This window comes from Neolamprologus brichardi, chromosome 14, assembly GCF_056152115.1.
Source record: "Neolamprologus brichardi isolate AB-2024 chromosome 14, ASM5615211v1, whole genome shotgun sequence".
Lineage (NCBI taxonomy): Eukaryota > Metazoa > Chordata > Actinopteri > Cichliformes > Cichlidae > Neolamprologus > Neolamprologus brichardi.
The window spans coordinates 30,012,528-30,035,838 of NC_142117.1; the positions used below are offsets into that span (position 1 = coordinate 30,012,528).

Genomic DNA, 23,311 nt, shown 5'->3' on the forward strand with positions numbered 1-23,311 from the left:
TTTCCAAGTGTTTCTGCTCAGTCTTCCGAAGGCACTATAAAGCTGTTCTGCTATCACCTACAGTCTGCTCCTGTTAGTACTGTGTAGAATTTCAAGTAGGGTAAGTGCTTAGTTTGCTAAGACCAGGCCAAATAAATATGCAGGAATTAGTTCCAGCTTCATACGCTGTTAAAATAGGATCCACCAGTCAATGCACCAAAACAACCCCATTCACCACACTTCACTTCATTCTGGCTAGAAAGAAAAGCAGAGTAAATGTCATATTCACACACACACAAAAACACACACACACACAAAATTCAAGGATAAACATACTCCTTTTGATTACAAATATTTATGTTTATAGGTACTGTGCGTGCTGATTTTTTCTCATTGCCACATTATACTTTTCCCAAGCAATGCTTACATTTTTCCTCCTTCAACATTCGGACATGCTTCTCTGACTTCTTACAATGAAGAAAAAAAAATGCAGTTCATTCAAGCAACCGGTTCATGTCAGTCATGTGGAAGGTTTTAACCATTTCCACCCTTTAGAATATTATTCACCGTGTTGATCTTCAAAATAAGTACAAAAAATCCCTCACATTAGAAATTATAAAGGTGCTGCATGAAATGAGACACCACAGACGAATAAGCAAACACAACAACCAACCTTCAATCAAAGCAGATGTAGACTTTGCGGCCATTAGAAAATGCTGATGTACCAAAAGGCAGCAATCAGTCAGGCTGGGTGTAGCCACCTCCCATGTATCAGTCTGGACACCCTCGTTCAACAGCTGTGGACTCATATGTTACTGTCGCACTACCTGCCACTGTCCATCCACAACCATACCACCCACAGCACACATCAATCATCCCGCTCCTGCTGCTTTTTAATCTGTTTCCACCCCCAAAGACCAAGGACGCTTCAAAATTACAGTGTAGAAAGGTCACTCCATCCAATTAGAACATCATCAGGGATGCACACCGCAGGGTCATTGCCTGAACCATTGTAACACGTAGTAAATCCAAGTACCCAAGAAAGAACCACCACTCTGACAGGCTTCAGAAAGGCAGACAGAATACTCAGTAGTATTTTCAGGATGAATCTGTTAGAGACAAGTTGTTGTTGGGACAGATTTGAGAGTTAATGGCATGTAAAAGTGCTATGATAGGCCTATTCCCTAAAGATGAACAATATTATCATCATTCCTTATGTTGACCTTGTGATGACCCCAGCTTCCAGATCAATGAGGTCTCAAATCAAGATTAAATCAAGCCTTTATATCGTTCCCCATCATTCTAGTATCTTGCTCATCACAAGGATTCTTCCTCATAAAAGGACATAACTGGACACACAGAAAGTGCCAGGCCTTCTGGAACAATAGAGAACTTTTGGACCAAGCAGAATGATGGTAAGAACCATGTGGAGACCATTGTTTTGGATCGGCAGAAGGAAAATAGCTAATGAGAGAGTAGAGCGAGAGGGAGACAGTGAAAGACAGTGAAAGACAGAGGGTGGGTCAGTGAGCTTTGAGCCACTCGTGGGCTGATCTAAGCCAATTAGACGCAAGTGACAGCTCAGTTTCATGGTCATGACACAACTAGACCACAGCACAGCTCTGAGCCCCCCACACCCCACAGTACAAGCCTGACTTGGACCCCAACAAGCCTTTAACACTCCACCCATAAAAGCCTAAATACCCATCTATGACAACCCCCAACACCCCGGACTGAAGCCAAGAGAGAGGGAGAGTGTATGCTTAACAAAAGATGTTCTCTCCCCTTCTGTCCTGCCTCCTCTGCTCTCCAGAAGGAAGTGGCTGGCTGAGCAGCGCTCTCTGCCTGGCTCCGTTATGGTCGACCAACTCTCTTGACATCTGATGGTGTTGAGAGTTGCTGTGGCGACAGGGAAAATCCACTGACCTTTGCCCTGGTGCTTCAAAACTTGTGAACCCGAGACAAGTGAAAACCAAAAAGCCCGGTGGGGGGATACATGAATGAGGAGTTTCAATTGAAAAATGGGGCTGGTTCATATGACCACCAACAGCTGTCATTAGTGTGGCACCTTCATCCTGTGAGCTGATAATGGCGCAGCCTTCACAGTATAGATGAGGGGAGGTGGTAGGCCACCAGGTTGTGAGTTGTCAGGGCTCCAGGCAGCATGGGCCTTGTGATTAATGACACAGGGCATTGCACCACAAGGAGCTCAGCAGCACGTGCCGCACTGGTGGCAACAACAAAAACTCCATACACTGAGGGATTGTGGACTTGTCACACTTTAAAACAGCTAGTCACAATAGGCTGAATATCAAAATTGACATTTATATATAGCAAAATTGTATTAAAATCGTATTTAAAAACCCCCCATAAATAATCATGTTGCACGCCCATCATGCTGAAATTATAAATGCATGGCTTAATGCGTCCACTCATCTACGGTTGACGGAGCACCAAGTTTACGAAATCTGTGGATGGCTTTTTTTCGGGGGGTGAGGAATCAAGAAATGCAGAAATGAAGGATGACAGGAAGGAGTGATGGGGGTTGAGGGACACCCAGCAGGGGGGTGGGACAGGACAGCCCTCTGCACGTCTAACGTCTGCCACTCAAGTAAGTTAATGATGCCACGTTCTTGGGCCAACCATCCCCCTGCTGCGTGCGAGAAAAGAGAGACAGAGATAGGCGACTGAGGGTGTCGTGTCTTGGCACATGGAAGCAGTGAGAAGAGGTGAGATGCTCTTGTGAGGTGGGGGGGGCGGGGGGGGGGGGGTGGCACATTGGTGAAAATTTAGGGTCTGAGAACATTTATGAAGTCAACACCCCATTTGGCACTATTGAGTGATACATGAATGATACAGTATACCCCTCCTCTTTTTTTCTCTTCTCAATTACATGGCTGTCTCCTGCCTTCATCAGCATGCTTTATCGAGTCAAATTACTAATTAAGGTTTATGAGAAGTTCTGCTAATTTTGTTAGCAGTCAATCACAAGGTCGCTATTTGGTTTGTGATAGCAAGAAGGGGAACGCGATCAGCATTTTGGCTTCAGAGCAGAGTGAGCATCAATTTAAGGGGTAAGGGAGAACCGGAGGAGGGGTGTGGGTTGAAGAGCTGCAAGATGCTGAGGGAAAGATAACGAAATCCAGTATAGCCCTTAGCAAATGCAAAAAAAATAAATAAATAAATAAAAAAAAACAATCACTTGTTTAGGTTTAGTTTTACAAAATGTCTTTGTGGGGTAAATAAAACTTACTAAAGAACATCATAATACCTACATGAGCCCAGTCAGCCATAGAGCTGTTAATAACAATTCTACTTTTGAGATTATACCACTAATAACAGAACTTGAGTAGGGCGTACTATAAGAATGAAAAAGCTGACAGATCCTCATATCCCTTAATCTATAATTAAATTATCTGAGCTCTTCCTCCTCTGACACAGGAATAACCCTGCCTTCTTGAGCTATTTCTCCTTTCATACATCTCCCAATAACACTAGCATAACTGTATTAGCAGTGTATGCTAGAGATGCTCTCCAGACTGCCAAATGGACCTGAATGCAGCTCTGTTTTCCAGCCATGAGGTCAGATGATGGTCAATCAATGGGAGGTCACATCCAGACCTGGCCAAAGGTCAGCCTATCTGGACCCAAAGGTACAACGGGCCTATCAACCCCTTAACTGCTATGAATGGAACTAAATTATGTGGACAGCTCCCTCCTGCTTGGAGTCAGAGAACCTGATAAGAAGAGCAGTTTGCCCCATCTTTAAACTAATGTTTTGTAATTAAAAAATGAGAACAACAAGCAAACAATATTTTTAAATCAGAGCTAATTTTTGCCATTTAGGATTTTTTTTTGGTGCAGTTTTGTGTAAGGGGGGATAAGTAAATTGCCAAAAACAGGCAATTAAACTAATAACACATTAGCTGCATAAATTATCAACCGACTAATTGCAGATGTATCCCACTCAGCATGTTTTGAATAATACTGTTTTCCATAGCCTGCCCCTACAGCAACAGAAGCCTAGATCGATATTCATGAAGTGTCAGAGTTGCAATTCATGTGTCTGTTGAGCACAAACACCACAGGGACCTTTAAAAGAAAGATGGCAGCACAGCTAACATGTAAATTTCACAGTTAATGCCTGGGCATGGCTTATGTTGGCCAATTAAGCTGTTCTTTTCAGCTCCATTACAACGCTGTGTCTTGGGGTTCATTTTTCCCTTACTGTGCAATTTGGGGCTCAAATGGGCAAATGTTGACTGTGCCAGTTGGACAACAAAGGGGGAATTTGGAGTCTGTTACAGTGTGTGGGCACAGGCATGTGTGTGCTAGTGCATATGTGCCTTTACAAACCTTGCCTTGTGTATGAGAAACAGCTATGTACCGTTGTTCCTGTGTGCCTTTGTGTGTGGAGGTCTAATTTGTGCGTGAAACAGGAGAACACTAATGGCTTCTAAAGATCGGTGGAGTCAAATGAGCGTGCTCATCAGTTAGACACACACCCTTTGGTGATCACTTAGTGTCATTAGATTTCATTTCCTGTGGAATAAGAGGATCTTGGTAGATCCCAGACAAATCCCTGCAATCATAGCAACACTTCAGATGATTCACTGCCTTCATTTCATCCTTACTGGGTGGCGGGTGCTGTTGCGTGTGGTATTATTAAATTTAGACTGTTACACTAACAAGATTCATTCGAAACACACCACCAGTATGACATGACATGATTTATTTTCCACATTTTTTACTAAACCAGGAAGCAAAGAGAAAAGACAACTAACCGTCCAACCATTTGAACACACACACACATACACACAGACGCAGTGAAACAGAGACAAACACATTCGGCACCTGCATGTTCGCTAATAGCTTTGCCCTGTACAGTGTAGAGCACAGGGGCCAGCAGCAAGAGGCACTGAGATAAGATTCTGCTTAGCATTTGAATAGAGAGTTCTGATTTCTATTCAGCTGGCCTTTGGCCATGCTAGTACTGAAGTGGTCTGGGCAAGTCTGTCTGGTGACTGGTCTCCACCGTGGCAGCAAATATGCAGGCTCATATCTGGCAATGTGCAACGTCTGTCAGTGTCCCAGTCTGTCTGTCTGTCTGTCCGTTTGGCTGGATCAGTGTCTGGCCGGTTAATAATCAGCCTGGCTAGCTGCTAATCATCCTCCCAGCTGCAGAAGCAGGTGGCCACACATACCACAGCTCCCAGTCTCATTCACCATGTGATGTCATTTCACTGCACCTGGTCATACTGCGTTACATATAAATGAGCAAGATAGTTTTCCCCTGTTAAACAAAGTGTCTGTCCCTGAAGCGCAAAACCTTTGACATTTATTTCTCACTGGAGTAGATGGGCAGCTTACTGTGGTGCATTGGTGGCTGAGTGAACGAATCCCATTTCTGTGACTCATCCACACCTCGGCCAAACCTGGGACTGATCCCAGAGCAGTCTAACAGGCACAGGCAGCAGTTAGGACCCAATCCACATCAAAATGGGAAGCTATTAGCTCTGGAACACACAAGGTCACCTTCAAAACACACACAGCATCTATGTAACTTCCTTTGCTGACATGTGCAATGGACGGAGCAGCACAATCATGTAGGGGCCAAGCTGCAAAGTGGAAAGGAACCACAGCTGTTTTAGAAAGTCCTCTCAAACATTTGATCTTGTCTCCCCTCGCTTTTGAAAGTGACTAAAATACTTATAGTATCAGTTTCAAACAGCAGGAAAGGAAGTGAGAGAGGGAGGGAGTGGAAAAAGGGAAAGATAGCACAGAGAGAAGGAAAGAGAAGGAAAGAGATGGAGACAGCAGAGACTGGATGATTAGGTTTCAACGCTGGTCTGCAGCTGTTGAGGGCTCTAGGTGTCCCTTACAGCAAACGTAATCCAAGTGAAACACATTATCTGTCTACGCCATGGAAAAAAAATCACAGTCATAACACATCCGGATCCTCAATAACGAGCGTGATGCAGGGGCAAACAAAGCTCAGTGCAAAAAAGAGAACAAATAACTGCATAAACATATGAATTAATAATGAAGAATATTCCACTGGTGATTGTTTTCCCCCCTAAAAACCACAAGGCTAGAAAAGCAATATACTATGAATACTGTGCTTCTTATGGTCAGTTTGCAGTATGTGTTTTCTCCTCCTCCCTTCCCCGGTTCCCTTCTTTCTCCCACAGTTCAGTTAAGAATGTAATGAAGCTGAACTGCTGCATCTCCTACATTCCCCAAGGGCTACTTTAAGGAGGGAATGTCCTTAATGTTTGAACAACAAGAAAAACAGCCACAAAAGCCATTTACCTTAAGCATTTTTAAGTTTGCTTATGTACTTGTGTAAATGTACATGTGTACTTATGTGTGCACAACAGTATTTAACCGGACATATCCATCAGAACACCAGTGTGCAGTGTGACATATGCAGCCCAAACTAAACACATTGAAATATGGACCTGGCTGAGTCCTGACCCTTTCACAAGAGCATTGTGCACCCTGCAGTGTTTGGTGATGGCATGTATGCATGTGAATAAATGTGTTTTTTTAAGGGTGTGTAGGAAAGTATAAGGAATAATGGACATTTGAACCAGGAACTTGAACACAGAACAAACATGGCACTTCACACACCAGAGCCTGAATCAATTTCGGTAACATTTGATTCAAACCCACAACAGCTAGTGACTGAACTTCAGCCCTTCATCCTGTCACCTCCTCCCTGGCTCTGCATGATGGATTACCATCTCTGGCAGCCTCAGAGGGTCTTAGAGAGAAGGGAAGGTGGGTGGGGGAGGTCAGTTACGACAGGGACATATTCATCGGAAGGGAGCGCTAGGCTAAGGAATTATGGTATGACAGAGATCTGGGGTGGATAGGAGAGGGCAAAGGGGTTTTCAGGGGTCAGAGGATCCAATCCCGGCTGGACGCAATGGCAAGCTACCCTCAAAATGCAGTGGTCTACAGGGATTTAACTCAGGGTCACATTTTTGATTAATATTATTATCACTCACTTGTCCTTTTGCCCACTTGCCAGCAAATAGAGTGTTATCACACATATTAATCCAAATCTGGTAAATGGCACACCTGTGCAACAAATTAAAATAGACTTAGAATTGGAAACTTCATGTGTTATTAACAGATAGACACTGAAGACTAGATTAATACGGTGATAAGGGTCTATTGTTTTAATTCTAAACATAACAATTTGCAAAATGTACACAATTCAATTAAACCTGAACCATCACTTAAAAAAATGACAACAGAAATCAAAGACCAATACAGTGAAGAAAGCAAGATCTTGTCACCCAGTCTGTGTTTTAAAGTTAATCAATAATCAGCCTGCAGACATGTTTCAATAATTTAGAGCTCAGTCTACATCTGAAACTGTCTGATACCTGTCTAAAAGGGCTCGCTTTCTACAGTGCTGTCAGATTTGTACAATTTATAGACTCTACGTTAATGCAAAGGTTCTTTTTTAACTTTTTTTTTTCTGGTGAGTGAGCATCCGCGGTATGTAGCATGGGTGATGAGAGACATTGTGGAGCAAAGACGACGAGGCAAAACACAGGCAGGCAGGGAGAAGAGACAAAGCAATAGACCTGCATTGTCAGAGCGGAGAGGCCATCAATAAAAGTGTCACTATGAAGGGAGAAAGAGGGAGAGTGTGAAGAAGCGAGAGCGGGGTATATAAAAGAAACACAACAAAACCTGGTGCGACTGGTGCTTCATCTTGCTGGCCACTAATGGGCGTGAGAAGCGGCTGGTTCAGCACTCTTTGCTTGATGGCTCACTCCTCCTGTGACGGGCCATGGCATCCTTGACGGAGCGCCACGCACTTACTTAATTCAGTTTGTACACTCAAAGGTGACATAATGGTATAAGTAGAGAGGTGAAGTTTGAAAGAAAAGGAGACAAAAAGACTGATAATAGGCTGAGAAAGATGGTCAAAGGTCATCCCAAACTTGGATCTAAGTACTCGATCTCTTCGCCACCTACTCACCACATTTTCCATCTTTGTCTGCAGCTTTTGTCACACCTCTACATTACTGTTGTCGTGATTCAGCCACAATGTATGTGCACCGTATTTCCCTTCTAGAGTACTGCTGTCACTTCATCTAAAGGTAATCTATTTCCCTAGGTGGAGCTGGCGAGGTCAGAGCTGGGACACAAAGCCCGCTGAGGAAAGTAAAAGTGCAGTCTCAGGATGTGTATGTGTGTGTGTGTATGAGAGAGAGACAGTGAGGATGTTAGTGACCGTAGTGTATCCCTATGATTTATCTTCCTGTGAGACTTTCCAAATTTCTGTTCCATTTCTGCAGCCCGGCCTCTTTCCAAGCATGGCACAGGAGTTAGGTATCTGTAGGAGCTCCTCATTTACTGTGACCATCTGTGACTGATAAAGGTGATACGATCAAGCTGCGTGACGCTGTATATGGCTGGAAAACACTATAGCCGTGCATCTGAATATATGTGTGTGTGTATGTGCATATGAATAGACAGGAAGATCTCTACAGAGGTCAGCAAACTCCAGCTGACACATTTAATCAGGGATTTTTTCCTCTCTAACACTATCAGGAGAAGATATGTTTCACACGCTTGCCCTCTCTCCCCATCCCTCTTATCACAGGACAACATTCCCACTTTTTCTGCATGTATGCTTTTTGCTTTTCCTCCGTCACATCACTGCTTGTTTCAGCTCAGACAACAGTGAGCTCCAGCAGGAAGGTTTTTTTAAAATTATTTCTTACTTTTTTTTATATGAAAATGTAATAAACTAGAAAATACTTTGGTGTGGTGTCAGCAGCAGATTTATGTTTATTTTATCTGTGTGAGCAACTGATCTTTTATTTATTGAGCAAGTTATTGAAAAACCAGACCAACTGTTTTAGATGGACCCGGAAATTTGTGTTTTACACATCTAAGAACATAAAGAAACAGACACGTCAAGATGTGTGGTATGAATAAAACACTTACATATTACACTTACAAATGAGAGTTTCTGAGACTGTGTTGTATTTCCTAACTGTAGCATGCATCATTAATGCGCTGTAATGGTTGCGCTGTTGCTGTTTTCTTCATTACCCTTCATTATTTCTCAAGGACTCCCACACAGATTAAACCTCAGTCTACCGGGGTTTATACAAGCACGAGGGCAGGTGTTTGTGAACACGCGTGTGTAAGTGCGTGAGTGTCTGCTGTTTGTGTGCACTTGTCACCCCGTTTTCTCATTTCTGAACTGGAATAATGAGTCCAGATGAGCTCAGCAGTGCAGCTCATCCTGACTCCCCACCTGGCTTGCTCCTTTTGGCCCATCCCTTTATTAGCTCCCCCCTCATGCTGGACACAACAGCAACAGCTTGGTAACCCTCCTCCTCTCTTCAACACTCGCACCTTTCCCAACTCAATTTTCCTGCTAATTACCTTGTTGTACGAGTACCAACTGCTACCTAACGATTCACTTAATTGCAGAAGTGGTACATTAGATGATATCAAAGGACCTTTTTAAAAGTCATCCAATCCCATTCCAAGCGGCATTTAGAACCAACCCAAGACATCTGTTTCGTTTCAGTGTCATTTGCATTTTTAAAGGTTAAAACCGAACAAAGCTGCAAAGTTATACATCTAAAACTCATTTTTTTTGTCTTCATTTATATGTGGTGCCTTTCCCCTGATGATTACATACAGTTAATACACAAGTAGACATGTCAGAGGGCCTATATCACAGTTGGCACTCAATTAAAAGTGATATGTGCTAGTTTCAGGTGGATGTAGTTTGCGTCAAGCACCTGAAAAGATTGGGCTAATTAACGTTTTCCTTGGGATCCTATTGCCCCAGGTGTGCCTTGTCACACTTACATATACACAGATACTCGCAGAGCTAGCAATTTACGCAGCAGCGATGGCTGCAGCTTGCATTTCTGACACAGGCTTCACAATGATTTATGAACCTGCTCATTGACCTAGTTTATCCTGAAAAGAGAAAAGGGGCACATTCTCTTATATGCAGTATATCCCATATTGCTGGCCTGGAGTCAGTTTTGAAGAGGAGTAAGATTACAAGGCAGGCTGCTCCGATACCCTCTAGGCAACACATTTACAAGTTCTCTTATCTTCTGAAGTACAGCACAGTGAACAACAGCTATAATGAAATCTCTCCCCAAATGCAGCAGAGTGATGTCTGGGCATTATCCCCACACTCTGCACATGCACCATGGAGCTAGATAACACAAAGCAGTTCATGTTCTTGTCCATCTATTTGTGCTCAACATCCAACACTTAAAGGAGACAAGGTTGCAGACCTAAGCCCAGTAAAGGCACAAGTGCCCCTGCCCACTCGGGCCCACATTAATAATGCATTGGCACCTCTTGGAGGGCTCTTCCCCCTTTGCCTCTTCACTCCACATTTCCTCCTCTAAAAGAGAGAGTGGTGAGTCCGGCCCAGCTTGATGCCTGGCATGCAGCAGCGCCACTCTGTTCAGTGGACACAGAGTTCAATCTGTTTCAGAACTGCAATTCAATTATCTCACCAGGGTCCTGTTCAACCACTCGTGAATGGAAGGGGGGCAAAGGTGCGTTCAATACAATGGAGGGGGAGATCGAGGCAGGGGATGGGGGAGGATTGGGGGGGGTTACAAGACATATCATAAACACAAATCCAGTTCAACATGGATATAGATTTAAGACTTTTTCTTGTGAGATTAGCTTTGGCTTTACAATCACTGGACGGATGTCAGGACCTGATAAAGCTAATCACTGCTGTAAAGCGAATGCAGAGGGATTTAGCACATCGCCCCCCTTCTGCCCCCGCAGTCCCCTGAAGACCTGGCTGTGAAAGAAAACTGAGAAAGCCCAGGGCCCAAAACAGACCAGGCATGGAGCGTGCCGCAAAGTGCCCCTCCCTCTTCTTCAGGCTCTATGATACCCTTATCTCAGTAAAAATGAAACACACAGAGGAAATACGCTGCAAAATGGGCACTTTTTTTTTTATCACGGAGGTTAAATTTCTAATCATCACTTTGTAAATGTCAACAAATACCTAAAGTTTACTGGAAAGGAACATAATTATTTGGTCATCTAATCACATTTAAAAGACCAAAAATAGTCTATATTTAAAAGATGGAAAAAGCACTCTAACCATGACAAAAGTACAATAACAAAAGACTCTGGAGCTCTGCACTGTTTCTGACCATTTTGGTACCTTAAGCCAGAAACTTGATTAGCTCATAAAGAAATGCTGCCAATCAGCTTCAGGAAATTCTTCCTCAAGATGCTCAGGATTACCTACAGTATTATTAAAATTGAAACAAATAATTAATGTCTCCATATAACACACTACCTGAATATTTAAACATCTTTTTCCTTCTCCTCACCTTTTCCATTTTCTTCAACATGCCTCTGAGGGCTTTGATCTCCTACTATTAGAATAATTCAAATCAAAATTACCCCACTTTAACAAAAGGTCACATTTGTGCACCATCACACTGTAACCAAGTAACACAGTGAATGACTGCCGAACAGAGCCTTTTCCTGCACCCACACTCCATCTTTGTCAGGCCACCATTGCCGTCATTCTCAAACTGCTATGCCTCATACAGGCTCAGTCCAGTATGCTGTCACTATAATGAATGCTCAAGTGTTCAGCTTATTTCACATTTTTATAGTTGGTCCTTGTTAAGTGTTTTACAGCAGAGCTAAAATAAACCAAACTCCAATTAGAAGTCTTCACTGTAATTTAAAAAGTAAAGACCTCAAAGTACTGAGTGAAAAATTCAGTGTATTTATTTTTTTAGCCAGTAGTGTTGTCTTATGATGGAGTATTGTATAGATTACTTTACACCATTCTTTTGTTATACCTTGTATAGTGTATGAAGCTACACAAACATGTCCAGTTCTGTACACTTGTTTGTAGCCTGTATGCTGAACCTCACTCTCAAAATTGTTAATACCCATCAGATGTGCGCTATACATATTTCTTCACCTAGCTCTGCTCTTCCCTCCTGCCCTAGTGACCCCTCACCCTTCACCTTTAAGCCATTCAAGTAGTCAATGCCTCTATTCAACCCCCTCTGCTCCTCAGTCCATATTACATGAGAAAGAGGGAGAGCGAGACCATGAGAAAGAGAGAGAGAGAGAATACTGAAGAAGAAAGGCTAAGAAACCGTGTTAGAAGGAAAGAAAAAATAAAATAATCGAGAGGGTTCATCAATTTTTCATGAATTTTCATTTAGAGTGGGAGAGGCCTCTTACAGCAATCGATAGATCAAGCTGCTGTCACACAGTTAGCACCTGGGGGCCACTGGAAGGCCCTCGGGAAGGCAGGGCAGTGGATCAGAAGCAGAGACCAACCCCCTCCAACCCATTTCCTAAGGATCAAAAACTAACTATGAATTTTACTGTCATCACCTCAGAAATACAATTACAGGCAGAGGATGTTGTTCCTGCTCTCTTTTGTCTAAAAATCGAAAACATTTGATTTCCAATTTTTGCTTGTTTTATGTTGTCTAAGGAGTCCAGCTCAACATTTTGAGAGACTGTCTAAAGTTTGTCACTTTCATGATCAGAATTCTCCTCTTCCACAACATAAGGACATAGGGACTTTCCCCTCCACCTTATGGGCATTTTGAGGTGCCTGGGAGTGGCTGTATAGGAAGCCCATTCTGAGACTGCTGGGGGGTAGGCTCATCTTCAAAGGCAATTCGATCCACAGCTCAGGTTATGCCTGTCACCATTCACCAACAGACTTCAGAAGGCCTGTGCTAAATGTCCATCACAAACTGTGCTTGTCATTCGACCCCCACTCACCTGCGAGAGAGCCACGTCAGCCATGCCATCATGTTCCCATCATAAAGCCTCCCAGCAGCTTTACGTACATACTCCAACCCACACAACATCAATATATATCCCTTGGGCTTGGATCACATTTATCAAGTGCATGGAAGAAAAAACTCATTATCCAAAACTCCGACCAATATTCCACACTGTGACGTCATAATAGGGTTTAAGTGGCACTTTTAGACCAGCAGGAAATTAGTATTGTTTGTAAATGGAGAAGAAAAATGAAATGAACTAAAAATAGTGCCAGAAATTGTTGACTTGTTTACTTAAAGTACCTACAGTAGAGACGATGTTTCAACGCTTGATTCGATCAAAAATGTATTCTGAATGTGCTGAATGCAAATCCAGTCTTTCCATCAGTAAGCAGTGAGATCAGAATTTCTCTTTATCTGTCCTTATAAATTACATAATGTGAGCAGAATCATTTTGAACTCCAGCAAAGAGGAGAAGTGAAGCAAAAGGAGAGAGACTCTTGACTTACATGCTACTTCCAAAGATGCATTGCGGCTCACAGCTTCTCCCAGGTAGTTCCGGGCCACGCAGACATAGGCTCCCTCATCTGGTTTGCTCCGTCGTCCATGAACGATGCGAAGGAAGAAAAGCGAGCCGGTGGGCAGCAGCATACGGTGGGAACGTGGGTCATCTTTGTCTGTTTCCACCCGCTCTCCATCCTTGTACCACTCCACTGTCGGGGTTGGCCGCCCCTCTGCTTTACAGTTGAGAGTGGCGGGCTCCCCTTTGGATACGATCAGGTCAGAGGGATGCTCCACAATCCGGGGTGGGGAGTCCTCCTGGCGCAGACGGGATCCTGAGGAAAAAAAAGATGTTTTATGTTCAGTGATGTTATTATATAAGCTTTATAAAGCCAAGAACCTCTTCCATAACAAACAATAGAAAAATAGTGGGAATATGGGGTTTTAATTAATAAACAACTCATAGCAACAAAATAAATAAGTTGTCTGGGTCGGGAAGACCGACCTCTGCCCAGAGCAAGAGCTATGTGGTGTGGCTCTGAAGCGGTCTCCAAGGTATCAATTGACAACTTTTACTCTTAAAGAAGAAAAACATATAAACAGGTGGCACAGTGAAAGCGCATATAAACAGTGTTGTTTCTCAGCAAAGGGGTCCTGGGTGAACCCACTGGTCACCCCCTTTATGTGTGGGAGTTTTTACCCAGTGCCCACTGGGTACCTACTGCCTTTTACCTCCCACAGTCAAAAGAAATGCATGCTTAACTGGGGATTTTGTCTGTAAGTGTGAATGTCTCGTGAATGATTGTCTGCTTCCATGTTCTGGCCATTTATATTGACTGGCGACCTGTCAAGAATGTATTCTGTCTCTTGCTCCTGACAGCTGGGATAAGCTCCAGTGCCCATGTGACCTTGGATTGGAAAAGCGATTAAGAAAATTGATGGACATATATAATTCAATATTAAGTATCCCATAAAAAACAAACAAATAGTAACTACTAGGAAAAGAAACTCTGGTAATCCACTTTTTCAAATAAAAAGTAAACTCAAGTTATTATATACTGGAAAAGAAGGACAACAGAACTTCTACTTTCTGTGTAATGACCACTATCCACTGCGATCCACTGTGTTCTGCTGAGTTGATTTGGCAGCCTATACATAATTTACAAATGCAGTTACTACTCACTAAGTGACATCTAAAACCATCAAGCTACAATTCAACTCAACAGCAATAGATATATACAAAAAACCTCATCCAAAACAGCTAATCTGGCCACATTTAAACCCCCCCAAATTCGATTCACATTGTTCAAAAACCAGGTGACAAAAGCAGTTGTTTTTGCTATTTTTCTTGCTGCCTGGACCCAAATAGCAGTGGTAAGTGCCTTTATATATCTGACTTGGGATGGAAGCTTGTAATAAAAGCCTATTAAAGCTTTTAATAACCATAACAGGTTAGTCAAAAAAAAAAATTATATCTGCTCTTCTCAGCCCGTGCAAGAGCTTGAGAGTAATGGAACCTATAGGCAAACAGTGAATGAAGGCATACAGTTAGCTTACATTAGAATTACACACATAGACCCACATTATGCTGTTTATCTGCCCTCTATATTTGGTTTTCAGCAAAAGTCAGAAAAAGTGGGAGTTCACTATGCAAAAAGCAGGCATGTGATGTGAATATGAATGTTGGGGTCCAGACTAATGTCAAATGCTAATCCCCTGTGGTTGAAAACCTTGGCCCACTCCTTTTCATTAGAGCTTACAGTGGGTAAGCTTTTGGAGCCTGGCAGTTAAGATAATGCTCTCCGAGTCAGAGTGCGCAGTGTGTCTGTGACCAGGTCTTACCCATGGTGATAAGAGACTGTAGGCCACACAAACGCACACACACACACTCTTATATCAAGGAAGCCATGGGAACCATGCAACAATCAAACAGTCTGATCCAGCAATCAAAGGCACAGCAAAGGGAATGGGGAATGAGGCACAGTTTTCCAACAACCCTTTTTTCTTTTGAACCATTCAATACCTCATCAATAACTCTGCTTCAGTTGACAGCTAAATGTTAACCACTCAGTGTTGCCTTAAGTTAAGAGCTCAGCTCTTTGTCTTAAAATAAGCTGTTGCAGGTGTGCATGTGATTGAGCCGAGTTGATGATTGTGCCCTTCCCTGGGGGCAGTACAGTGGGGTAATAGAATGATGCCTGCTGCACAGAAGTGCAGTATACCACATAGGCCTTTGTGCTTATGTAAGGGGTAATTTGAACACAGGATGCAAGCATAACAGTGGTGGTTCCAGCTCTTTGTTTGGCTGGGTTTTGCACATCCCACCACCCGTTACACTTCAACCTCCCAGGGGAAACCAGGACAAGCTGTACCGAGGTCTTTTCTCCTCATGAGTCTACAGGCAAAGGGACACGAGCCAGCAGAAACCTGCTGGTCAGCATAAAATCCACTTCAAAGAGCAAGTGTGGTGGATGTGTGTGCACGTGTACACACAAACACACACAAAACACACAGATTTAGTCTGGAAATGTGCACTAGTCCACAAAATGTCAGGAATCAGGGATCAGATAGGGACATATTGACCCCTGAACAGGAGGCAGTCTGTTCTCTCTTCTTCCTAATTTGGGCTAATTCCCTCCATTTCCCTGTCATTGATTAGTGATCAGGCCTGGTGTCTTGCACTAACTGGTGCCACAGACAGCGATCTGTAGTAGAGGGGTAGGTAATATTCTGTCCCCAGAGTCCATGATCTAATCTCATTGGTATTATGTGGAAAACTGAAGAAGTATAGCTGGTGTTTGGAACAAAAATCTAACGTATTAGCTTGCTATCTTTTTCACCAAAAGTAGGGAACAATAACCTAGCTAGCAGCCAATTTTCCTGTCACAGAGAGGGCAAAGAGCAAGTTTGTATTCTGGCAATAAGTGACTTAATAGATTAAGCAGTAATTAACACTGTGACATTGATAAATGGAGGGCAAGATAAAGGACAGACATGTAGGCCCCCTTCTCCCTCAGATCCAGTGTCAAACGCACATTTATTCTTATCTCATTGGAGCATCTGCTTCCCCAATAATCCACAAATCGTGCAGTGGCTTTCCACTAAGGCCAATGGACATGACTAAACTGCAGTGACTCCATTCGATTTCTATCAGTCTAATTTCTTTGAATCCAATTTGTATTCCAATCTACTGCTTTCTAATCACTTAAACCTTGAGTCTCCATCTGGTCTCCTCTTTCCTGTGGAAATGAACACAGCAGATGCCTCTACAATTGTCCTTTCACTGCCAAAAAAAGCTAAGCTGGGTGCACAGAAGGCCAGACGTGACTGGTCAGTGTCCTTCCTGAGTCAGGTGTAGAGGTTAAAAGCACATCCATATGCTGTGGAATATGGTTTGAAAATGACCCATTAATCTCAATACTGGAAAACTTCAACACATAAACCTTGTGAGCAGTTTCACTTTGAAAAGTGCAAAGAAAAATATTTGCACAAGCTTAAGCGAGTGTATCTACTACAGCCCTCATGTGGCTTCCATGAACAAGGGTTGTCCCTGAATGTGCACTGTCCAAAAATATCAAATTAAAAAACTTTATATACATTCCCACTGCTGAGCCATCAGACCTAACTCCTCACAGGAGCGAAAGTCAATTTTCAGCTTCCTATTGGGCCCCTTTTCCCACTCTCTTTACGGTAAATGGGCTTTCTGTTGCCCTTTTAATGTGATCATTGGTGCTGTGCAATCAAGTGCTCTCTGAGCTGAGGCGAGTGCACTTCACTGGGTCTCAGGGCACACGCTCCTATCAAAATGCTGTGTTTCCCCCTGTCTGCAATAATACCGCCATTACTTTTCACCACTGCTGTGCAGTCATCCACTTTTGGAGAAAAGTAGGAACCACAGAACAAACAAACAAGCACACAGACAGGGAATGAAATCAGAGAGGGATTACTGAACCAGAAGCTGATTCTTTTCTGCCTTTTTTCTTCCCGTCTACTTATGTCAGCTTCACTGAAATGGATGCAATTTCGCTGTGCTGTTATCCAAGAAATGTGCAGTATTTGAGCACCCGCTTTTCTCCCGCTATAGTGTTTCAACCAATATGTGACGTTAGCATTGAAATATAACTGAAAAACATATAGGTTAAACAAGATAAGATGGGTAACATTTGTCGTTTGAATCCGAGATAAAAAGCTGCTTGACTACAACTCATTCTCCTGCATTACCACTGACCACACACCTTGAACTGGTCTTTTCTGTTATCTTTGTCACATATTTATTCATGTGTGCAACAGAAGGCCAGGCCTTTGATGATCTTTTTGTAATTATTTTTATTAGCTCCCAGGAGAAATTCTCCCACCAACCAAATCAATACACACACCAGTCACAGGAAGAGCACTGAAGGAAGGGCTCCCCAAAGAGATATTAATTATTCTACCAACAGATGCATGCTGTAACCAATGGCAACCCCAGACCAAGGCAAAAACTTTTGGTCACCAAAGCGCCATAAAACATCAAACAGAAAAAACCAAGGTCCGGGCCAGGAATGCAGTAATATTATAATGTGGAAAAGGCAGAGGTATTTCGGGCAGAAAGTGCTGAAACCCAGTGGACTCAGTGAATATAAAATTGTCCAAAAAAAAAAAAAAAAGAAAACCTCAAAGAATTTTCAGAGTGAATGAATTATGCATTAGATCCATGTTGTCCAATCTGAAGTATACCCTCCCTCTGCCTCCCACTTCTCCCAACTCTCTCCACTTCTCTTCAACCTCCCACTCGATCTCCTTCTCTCTATGCATCTCCGCCTCTACCTCCCCATATCCCTCTGTCCATTTCACTTGCTCCCTGTCCTGTTACATGCTGTCCTCACTGTGAGGGTGACTGAGTCATATCCGTCATGTCATCAAAGGGGAAATACGATAAAGCAGCAGGGGGAAACTGGTGATGGTGAAAGACGGATGTTACTGGCCCTCTACGCCTCAGCACCGGCCCTGCCGTGACACTTCCAAGCAGCCCGTTCTGCACCCGAAATTCATCTTCTTTATGCCAAGCTGTCAGTGGCGTCACAGCGCATGAGCGCCAGTATACTCCAATACCAGACAAACAGCCCATCTCAGTGAGGTGTCACTGGAGACATCCTGCTGTATCTGCTGGAGCCCAGCCCAGTCCAGCGCATCCGGCCAGCCACTCGATACAGCAGAATCCTCAAACTGAAGACACACAGAGTGAAATGAAGAGTGTTCACAGGTGCAGAGCAGATTCCTCCGCTTCATCTTCTGTTTCAAGAGAGGGAGGGGTTTCAGCTAGGTAACTGGCTCACATGATGGAGTCTGTTCCACCTCAGTGCTCCGCATACTGCTCCTCTCTTCTCCTGCTAGGATCCATACTTTGAAAGCAAACACAGGGGTAATTCTATGAGCTGCTCCCAACCCCTCAATGCATCCATGCTTCCCTCTAACAAATATCAGATAGAATTCCATTCTGAGTGTATTTCAGGCAATGTCGAGGTGGGGTCAAATTGACTTTGCATCCATGTATTTACTCTCTCCCCCATGCAGATGGAATATATAAATAGATAACTGTGGGAAACAGAATATCTGATTTTACTGCAAAGGGCTGATTCACATTGCTTGTATTTCAAGGAGTTTCAACCTTGTTTTTCCCCCATTCTTACTCTCCACCCTACTATGAGTAGCCATGCACAGAAAAGGCGATGTTATCACTTTTCAGCACTTGCCTCGTCTCAAAAGAGCGGAGATCGCTGACTTGCAACAAGATACTAAAGGAGGAAGAGCAGGATAACGTAAAAACAGTTAAGACTGCTTTATTGTAAAGGGAAAAGTGTTGACAAGCGTGCTGCTTCCTCTCTTTGTATGGACTGATTAGTACAAGGAGTACAGTGCTAGCTCTGTGGGGCTGTCAGGCCACTGGTAGGGATACTAAACTGCGTGATGCAGATTAAATGATTTCCGATTCCTGGGCCAGTGAAGCGTGTAGCTCACTGCGCCACCCCACCTTTTTCAAACCTCTCTTTTTTCCTGCAGATCCTTTTGAAGAGCCTCTGCTCTAGCATTTGACTGTTGGCCTTTGCTTTGCACCATGACAGTAACCTTGATATTAAAGTTGTGTGCTTGGAAACTCAACGATTTCAATTTCAGCCCAGTCTCCCCTTCCTATTCCACTACAAAGAATCCCTTACAGTTAAGGTAATGTTCACTTGCTCCAGTCATGCAATGATCATCAGTAATAAGCAATCGTAATAGAGTCCAATTTTCTTTGGTCATTTTAATCTCTGTAAATGTTCTACAAATTAGATAAGAAAGCAGCAGTGTTTAGATCTATCTTTTCATGGTATATCGTGTGTGCAGAGTGCGTGTAATTGTAAAGACAGCTGACTCAAAATCACTTTCAGGTGTTAACAGAAAAAAAAATATATAGATTTTGATCAAATGTGGAGGGGGATAAAGAAGGGTGTAGGTGACACGTGGTGTTGAGTTGTGACTGTGTGATTTTGCAGTAAGTGGACTGACTAATCCTAAATAGACTTATTTAGCTGCCTACAGTTAGGCTGGGAGATACTGACACACCGAAAAGTGCTATATAAATGCAATCCATTATTATTATTATTATTACTTTTCATAAAGCACTCAAAATAATAAGCTATTCAAATAAATACCTTAATTTAACTTAAATTTAGCTGTGGGGTTTTTCAGGAGAAAAAAAAAAGAGACTAAACAGAAAGGTCAAAACCAGGACTGATGTGTTCAGAAACGGTATCTCTCTGCTATCTAACCACAAGCATTTCATTCAGCTGAGTCCTCTTCAGGATGAGCATATGTATGTCACACAGAGACATCAGGTAGTCAGAAGGTAAATAACTAACCTAAGCCTCCTATGTAAGCGCACAAACAAAAAATAAGTATTTTCTCAAAATTAATGATATTATTTGACAGGACAGAGGTCAAACCCAAAAATTTTTTAAGAGGATTTCTTACCCAAGTTATAAAAAAAGCAAGGAAATATAAAAACTCATTGGTCCTCCCTGCATGTCAAGCACTCCAGTGGTCCTTAGATAAGCTTAACTCCAGATGGAAACATGAAAAATAAGAGCTATAACCACACCATCCAACCGATAAACTCAGAAAGCAAAGCACCGGCTCTGATACTTCCTTTTTTAAGGTGCAGCCAAGCAAGTCAGAATAAGATTTATTAAATTTTTATTCCGCAAGACATTTAGTGTGGTCTTGCTTTGGGATACAGGGTCAAGGGTGCCAGCAGTAAGTGGAAGAGGACTCATTCAGTTTATTGAGGCCCATGTATCCACGCTAACACAAAACAAGACTTTGATGGTTATTAATAGTGTTTCCAAAACACATTTACCCACACACTCCTACAGCAGTTCATAATTCTGGAGCTGGCTCTGTGTTGCATAGCCTCTCCGTGACAAATGCCCGGGAGCAGCTATGCAGAAAAAAAAATCCCCACCATCCTGGAAGTGAAAGTGGAGAGTTCAAATGTTCAAGGATGTGATTAGGGCTTTTGTCCTCTTCACCGAAACGGTTGTGACACTTGGCTGATGCCACGTTCCCCACTGAAACTTCAACCACAAAGCCAGTCTCACCAGGAGTCATTATATACAGTAAATCAACTCGCCCCGGGTCACGGTGACTAGGTTTACAAAGCAGTGGGGTGCCATTTTTTTCTTTTCCCAGCAAGGACACGACAAGAACAGGTTCCTACAGTGCTGTAGGAACAGTAGTGTGCATTTTTCATTTGCGCATCATCAAAGTTATAGCCTCTGCTCTGAAACACTACTCTAATGAGGTGATGGTCTATAGTCTGGAGTCTTTGTATTTCTAAAGGTTTTTATCCTCCAGTTAGCTTCAGGTAAGAAAAGCTGGATAGCTGTCATGGCTAGGTGATCCATAGACCGGGCAGGAGATGAAGACGGTGGAACAAGACACTTATTCAGTGGCTTCACCACTCTGAGCAGCATTACAGCTGTGCTGGACTACTGCTGCGCGTGATGGATGTGTGCTTGAGTGTCGTACTCTGGCTGTCCATCTTCATATGTCTTGCACTGCGAGACAGCTCATGCATTTTTATCACCAGACCTGACCTCATCTTTAAAACACTGGTGAGATACTCAGCTCAGGTACAACTGTCACACAAAGTCTTGACAATGAAGAACAAGAGAGTATGTTTTGTTTTTTGGCTTAAAACGGCGAAAATTAAAAACACATACATCCCCCCAATGTTGCAGTTGTGCATTATTTCTTCTTACTTTATCCTCCTGCAATCACGTTATGTTTGTCAGTATAGATCTGTATGGTCTGTAAGTTTACGGTGGATTTGTGTATCTGTGTTTGTTTGTGTAGGGGGGCTTTATCCTAAAAGCATGGATTATACAGTTCCCTGTACTTCCATGAGTCACTCAACCTTGACATCCCTTCCTCCTATCTGAAGGTTGCCGCGAGACAGCCAAACAGAGGGCAGGGTGAGGGCAACGGGACACAGAGTAAATAAATGCTTTCCCCAAACAACATTTCAGTGCAGCTTGGAACATGAAAACACAGATAAGACAAACTCTCAGTCCCTTCCGTGTTCACATCACTACCAGCTTCTGTTATACTCAGTCCTTATGTCGTGTTGTTTTGCCGTGCTCTTACGACAGTTACATTTTTCCTGATAGGACTGTTCATCAACTCCACAGTGTAAATGAGCAACACATCCTGCACATCCTGATTTATATAACGGCACCTTTATTTACTGCTGGCCCCCTTACAACTTTTAATCTGCTGTTTGCGAAACAAAGACGATGACAGAACAGACTGAGGCTTATATCTGTGCTCTGGGGCCCAGGCGGTAAGCACAGGTGTGTATTCTATAAGTGCAGGTGTGTGAGACAGGTGAAGGCCCTTACCACTTGTTTTACTTGCTTTAGTCATCTCTATTCATCATATCACTCCTCCCCCACCCCAACCTAAACACACTCCCACTTTATGCTCCTATCACAGGTGTACAAAGAACTCCTCATTGTTTGAATTCCACCCTCATTGACACTGCCACTGATGGGATACCTGAGCAATGACAGTATGTGTGTACGTGCGATACAGGGGAAGAGCAAGACCGCGGGAAGATCTGAAAATATATATTGTGGGACGAAAGACACTAGCTGTCTACCTAATAGTGTTAAACCTCTACTTGGTCCTGTTGTAATCTCTCAGTTATTTTGTCTTTTTCTCTGTGCAATTCTGCTCTGTAAATGTCAGGGGTATGCTTGACTGGGGCTTAATAAAGCGGAGGTAAAACAGGGAAAAGTGGCATTACCTTCCCTCCATTTTGCTGGTCTTAGAGGAAAACCAGCCATGTGCATTGTCTGAAGCTGACATTTTCTCTCCCACATCTGCACCATGAAAATGCAAAGACGCTACCTATCGTGTTTCAAGAATTTAAAACAGCTGTGAATCCTCTTATATCTCAGTGATCACAGGGCATTATTTTTGTGATTTAAAAGAATTATGGAGAGCTCAAACTTTACTCTATCACGCCTTGAATGTGTGAAGTGATCGCTGTTGAAACACGAACCACTGAGCAGCCAGACTTGGCTGTTAAAACATCATAGAAGATGACATGACAACGTTACCGGCCAAGTAACACTTATCACTTAAATGGCACAAAAGGATCAGGAAGCTGATTTTTACTGGACAAGTGCTCACCGCATCCCATTTCCTCGTTCCCTATTCGGTCACTTTGTATTATGATTACCAGCTTCAGTCTTGTTGTCTTAACTCATTTTTGATGTTAATCAGTAGCGCTTCATGGCGAAGAGCAAGGCGACTTCCTTGACAGTGATGAGACTATGGGAGACAGTAGAGAGAGGACTTTCCTGTACATTTGAGATGAAGGTTCACCATTACAGCAACCCCATTCCAGCAAATGAACCGCAATTACAATAACACTGCCTAAACACTGCCAGCTCGAGCAGAACAATCACATTTGGGGCACGAATCGCAATGGCTCTTAC

At 43.0% G+C, this 23,311-nt stretch overlaps 1 protein-coding gene across 4 annotated transcripts in view; it reads right to left on the minus strand.

The window, feature by feature from the left end:
* The window catches only part of robo2 (roundabout, axon guidance receptor, homolog 2 (Drosophila)), a 259,431-nt gene that overhangs the window by 126,685 nt on the left and 109,435 nt on the right, over positions 1-23,311 (minus strand). For all 4 annotated transcript variants that reach the window (XM_087851100.1, XM_035910251.2, XM_006796555.3 and 1 more), the window contains one exon: positions 13,298-13,624. In XM_087851100.1, the coding sequence (XP_087707226.1) occupies positions 13,298-13,624 (327 nt within the window). The remainder of the gene's footprint in view (positions 1-13,297; positions 13,625-23,311) is intronic.